The 5,943-nt window shown below is 28.1% G+C and overlaps 1 protein-coding gene across 1 annotated transcript in view; it reads right to left on the minus strand.

Annotated features, from left to right (window-relative positions):
- Positions 1–936: 936 nt before the first annotated feature.
- The window catches only part of LOAG_18589 (hypothetical protein), a 9,368-nt gene continuing 4,361 nt past the window's right edge, over positions 937–5,943 (minus strand). The window contains exons 3-9 of the mRNA XM_020451250.1: positions 3,766–3,839; positions 3,262–3,372; positions 2,632–2,755; positions 2,345–2,422; positions 1,997–2,124; positions 1,623–1,699; positions 937–1,220 (exon numbers count right to left, since the gene is read on the minus strand). Of these exons, the coding sequence (XP_020304983.1) occupies positions 1,091–1,220; positions 1,623–1,699; positions 1,997–2,124; positions 2,345–2,422; positions 2,632–2,755; positions 3,262–3,372; positions 3,766–3,839 (722 nt within the window). The 3' untranslated portion in view covers positions 937–1,090. The remainder of the gene's footprint in view (positions 1,221–1,622; positions 1,700–1,996; positions 2,125–2,344; positions 2,423–2,631; positions 2,756–3,261; positions 3,373–3,765; positions 3,840–5,943) is intronic.

Raw genomic sequence — 5,943 nt, forward strand, 5'->3', positions numbered from 1 at the left:
AAAAAAAACTTAGAAAAAATGTATTTGTCGATGGAAAATCAAATCATTTTGTAATTTCAATCAAACATTTGTTACAAAGAAATTTACAAAATACAATAAATTATTTGGGCATTCAAGCAATAGCAATCTGCTAATTAAATAATAAATAAAAAATGATGGGAAAGAAAAAAAGGCAAAAGAAAAGGTCTCGAAAAAAAAATGGAAGACAAAAATATCTCCTACGACTAGATTGTTACTAATCTGATATCTAAATTTTAACATAACAATAATATAAAAAAAAGGAGGAAAAACTTTTGATAAAGTCCAAATTATATAAGCTTCAGAATAAGAAAAATACAACAGGATGTAAAATATAAATAACAATATACAAATATATATATATATATATAACTACACAAAAAAAGTAAAGAAAGGAATAAAATCACTGCTGTGGCAAAATTTAGTAGTTTTTCTTGGAAGTGAAAAGAAAAAGGACCATCCAATGCCAGAAAAGATTATCGAGTAATACCATGAAATTGAACAAGTAGGCGGATCAGGCAGGAACTAGAACTATCATACCACAATTTATAAAATATTCCACGATAAGGAAACATATCATAAATTGAAGTTAAAAATTAAATTTAGAAATCAAAACAGTATTTAAATATCGATGCATAAGCCATCGTTTCATGGTAATAAAGAATGAAAAACTATAATATATAAAGTTTCAAATGCTAAATATAGTCCAACTTTGACCAGTAAAGATTATATCATTTCTTGCCTCAACTTTAATGAGTTTAAATTTAGTTAGATGCAGTAAAAAATAGGAATTATAATCAAATTTCAGTAACCAATGCAAAAATTTGTGTTCGGGAAAAGCTATTATACTCTATGTATTTCCACCGTTACAAATAAGCTTGACATCATCGACAAATGTAGCAAAATAATTATCTTCTCCACAGTTACGCTTCGTGCTTTCACGTAAAGTTGTGCAAATAATGATAATATTGACGTTTGTCACTTGAAAGCAAAATCTTATGCAAGAAAAAAAATAATTTTCAGTGGAAAAATATTAGAATAATCGTATTCAGCTTCAATTTCGTTGCATAATTTAGAAACACTCGTCAGTCCATCGTTGTTCGTTATGTGACATACCACATTCGGAACGTGTATCATCGTATATATGCTGCGAGGATAATACTAATGATGGCGTACTACCACCAGCTAGACCACGAATAGCTCTGAAAAAACTGCTTCAGATCTTAGTCAATTTGATTTAATAAAACTTCCAGTGCCAATTTAATTTGTAGAAAATTTCCAATCTGGCTTAAAATCTTCACGTATGTCTAGCTTAGATAAAATTTTTAAGTTCAGCTTAACGAAAATCCTTTGGTTTCATAAATATGAATGAAATACTCCAATTTAATGGAAGCTTTTTACATCAGGTTAACTTAACAAATGCATTTTAGATCAGTGACCTAAAAAAAAATGTAAGTCAACTGCTAGCTACAAATGCTTCTTCACTCCGATTTGCTTATGAATAAGCAAAAATCTTCAACAAAAACAAATTTATGCATTTCTCTGTTCCTAAAATTGGAGTAAAATATTGTGACAAAGAATTTGAATGCTATTTGAGAACGCACGATCTAGTAAGCGCAGAAGCACGTGGTGTCGGAATCAAACTGCGTCCAACACTCTTTCGAACTGGAGTCGGTAGTCGCTGAAATCAAAAAAATCAAAAGCAAGTTTTGAGTTATCAGTAGTACGTAAAAATTATTACTGCTATAGAACCGCTGGCAGTTGTCCTACAATTAACAAAATTAGCGAGTAACTCTCAGTATTTAACTACGAATAATGAGATTTACACACTGCTATCCAATCTTTCATTATCATAAAGTTCACAGCATTATATCCTGAAGTTACCATAAATCTTCATATATGATTTATATTCCTTCTTTATTATTAGTGAACAACATTCATTACTTATTAAGGTATTATGAAATGAGATATGACTTACAGAAGGATGAAAAACAGGAGATGGCATAGCAACAGCTGATAGTTTTGCGCCATTTGCATTGAATTCAATAGATTTTGATGATGCTAATGGCGTTGTTCCTCTCCTTGTAGATCGCACCTGAGATTTACCTGAAAATCTAATGTAAAGTAGCAATTGTAGCTAGAAAAATTGAATTGATTCGGAAAGTAGAAGCGAAAAATTGTAACAATGAAGGTATAGTTGAAAATTATTCAAATAAAGAAAAAATCTCAATTTTATCGTTTCATTTTCAGTATAATATTAAGTAGCTTGCCGTGAGGCTAATGTAAAGTAATTTGTAGCAAAAGATTATTAAAATCAGAAACTAACGAGCACTTGAAGAAAGCGTTTTGCTTGAAATCTCACTCATAACACTGGATTTCCGTCTGCTTAATTCTTCCCGCAATTCTGAAAAATTTAAGTTCAGGATAAAACCGAAAACGTGTGCAAAAGGTGTGTAAAAAGTGTGCGATGTACATAACTACTCCAATTTTATGAAGCATAAAAAGAATAAGAAACCCAGAAAATATCTGAACTAATGTGCATTCAAGATACCTTTCCGGAATCAAGTATAAATTATTCGAAAAGAAAAACTTGTAAACGTTATAAAAAAGAACCTGCTTCTTGCCGTTCAACAATACTTTTAATATCTTTCAGATCCGGTTGTGTAGATGGTGAGTGGGATTTCGTTGATCCATATGGTGATTTTGATTTATCCAGTGATGATGATCGTTGTGAAATCTGTAAAAAAAAAAAATCGTAAAGTTAATCAGAATTTTAATGGAAAAGAATGGATATACCCTTTACTATTTAACTGTGTACCATACAAGTAGATGATAAATAATTATGATTAATCAATTTAGCATATAGTCAATGTAAGGAATACGTCGCTATCCTTTTTGACAAATCACCGAATTACTTTCTGCCACATTTGTTTACTTGAATACTAACTGGATATATAGGTAAGTAAAAAGTTTTTTCCTTATCTTTGTGATAGTCAGAAGTATTAAATGAAATTCAAAATACAATAATTAAAGTCAAATAGGAAATACGACCAAAAATTGATAGGAAAAACTATAACAAATGATCCTTTACGTTGATAAGATCTGCTAACTTCATTATTATTGCTTTTCTAATACTGTAATATGTTAAATATATAAAATTTTGAAAACAGAAAACTTTGAAAAGTCCATTAAATTTACAAAAAACTGTATGAAAAAGCAGAAATAATTCGATAAAAATACTACCACATTTTGCGCAATCATCGGCGGAACACGTGCAGTATTAACTTGCCGAAATTGCCGTGCTTCATAGCCTGAACCATTTGAGCTCAGTAAACCGGCGCTATTTGCGCTGGACTGAAATATATGATATCAATAATACAGGTTTAATTATTTTCGAATCATATTCTTAAAATACCATATCATAAATGTTATATTATTTAGCGCAATAAGTGATTTTTGACAATTAGTGCGAATAATTTAAATAATACAGAAGTTACATTGGACAAACTGAAATAAAAATTCATTTTTAATTCGCATATTTCGTATTGAACTAAAGTTCAATCAATGAAACATTACTGGCCATCAATACCAGCAATGAAAGTTGAAAAACTGCAAGAATAATTAATTTCGAAAAACTCGAAACTTATAACAATTTAGCAAATACACACTCATTCTTTCGTTGATTACTCTCAAAATTTAACTATATCTTATCAAATTTAAATCTTTAAAATGAAAAATAAAAATTACATCTGCAGATGATTCGATGCATTCCCTTACTGCTGCAAGTGATGTTCCATTTAAAATTGCTTTATCACGTGTATCTGAAATTTTACATAAATTAACAAAATCCAATCTTTTTCGAAAATTTATGATAAATAAATTAATTTCAAAATTTATGCATACACAAATTAGCACAAGAAAATGTGTTAAAATGTGTTAAAAAAGCAAAATTTTTTTTTCAAAAAAAGGAAGGTTTAAACATGCGAATAATCAATTAAGTATAAATTTTTTCCTTCTATCTCTCCCATATGAAAAAAATCAAATTTATTTCTATTAAGTAGAAATGACATTTTTTAATCGAGTTATAACAAATGGAATGACATAATATGCATAATAATTATTGAGAAATTTTTAGAAATTGTCAAATTATCAATAACATTCCTCATGTTTTTTAATCTTTATATAATTACTATTAATTAACAACTAAACGATTATTGAAATTTTCATGTGTATATATATATATATATATACATATATATGTAACTTCTTTTGAAATTTTTTTTTGATATCTTTTGTTAACATAATGAATGAATGAAGTGTAAACTGTATAACATTTCTTAAATTAAAATCCAAAAATTGTGAAAAAAAAGGTGAAAAAAGCTAGGATCGAAATGAATAAGTGCCGGGCAAAGACCAAATGCTGAAAAATGCTTAAAGAAGCAATTAAAATTAAAATGATAAACGGATTATTCATTAACGCCTGATGAAGCTAATGAGGTAGTAAAGCAATCAGCACTAATAGCAGTAGCAAAATAATGACAATATTACTTTATTAGCACCGCTTTTTACAAGAATGATTTCGATCTATCGACTTATGGAAGCTTTGTACTGCTCGGAAGTGTTTTTTATGTCATTGGACGAAGGAATTTTTATGATTTAACAGTAATTTTTCATTTTAAAATCAATCGATTAAAGATTTTACTAATTTTAGTCAATTCCAGTTTAGATAGCTTTAGCATTTTTCGAGATTTCATTTAGCAAACGTTGAAAATATAATGAAATTTGCATTTGCTAAGATCGTAATAAAAAACTGGTATCTTATCAAATTTAATTACACAATCATTAATTGCTATATAATAATATATACAATTATCGATTAATAGCAGTTTCAAATTTACTTTCTGATAAATTTAAGAAAAGAAATGCTTTGCAACACACACAAGTTTCTAGAAAGGCACAAGCATGTAAGCAATGAGCAAAAACTAGAGTTTCAATAGGAAACAAAAATTTTTACAGCAAAGAAAATCAATCATCGTACTTATTACAAAGACAAAAATTAAGCAAAATTTTGAAAATTAAAGAAAATTTCGGAAACTAAACAAAAATTTGAAAATAAGCATGCCAAGAAAAAAAAAATGAAAATGCTACTTTTACATCATACATTTCATGTAAGCTAGTTTTCATTTTTAACTTTCAACTGTAATTTTGTTTTTTTTTTTTTTCTTGATTAATCGGACAATTTTGTCCGTTTGACTAATCACTAAATCCAACATACCAGTTGCTTGTTTGCTGATAACATAAATCAAACATAATCCTTTCAAAAAAATATCAATTTTTTTCCTTCGAAATTAAATGTATGACATTGTGGTAAGCATACAAACTGAAAGTTCAAAAAATTAGCATTTCCAAAGAAATAAAAATAAAAAACTTGATAGCTAACGAAAAAAAGAAGCCAAGTGATAATATAAAGTTTTGGAAGATAACCATTCACACGCATATCAGTGGATAACATTGTAATTTCTTTTTCTGAAGAGGAAATTTTGGAAAAAAAAGAAGATATCATAATAATTAATGAAAGATAAAAATTTTATTTCATGATTCGTTTCATCGTCAAAAATCCAAGCATTCCTTTGTCATTCTTTAACCATTACAATATCATCCATATTTACTTTTAGATTATTGGATATATTCACATGTAGATATATTTTTGGTGAGAGAAGAAATATTTGAACAAATAATGGAAAGAAATAATTTTACCGTTTTGTGATGTGGTCGTAGATGATATGATATTGGTAGTATCAATAACTGTGATAGTAGCAGTAGATGGAAGCGGTACATCATTAAAATCGGAGCTTGCATCATAAAATTCATCATTTTCATCATCATCATCACCATCATCATCATCATCATCATCATCATCATCAT

Source organism: Loa loa (genome assembly GCF_000183805.2).
Source record: "Loa loa unplaced genomic scaffold supercont3.382, whole genome shotgun sequence".
Classification (NCBI taxonomy): domain Eukaryota; kingdom Metazoa; phylum Nematoda; class Chromadorea; order Rhabditida; family Onchocercidae; genus Loa; species Loa loa.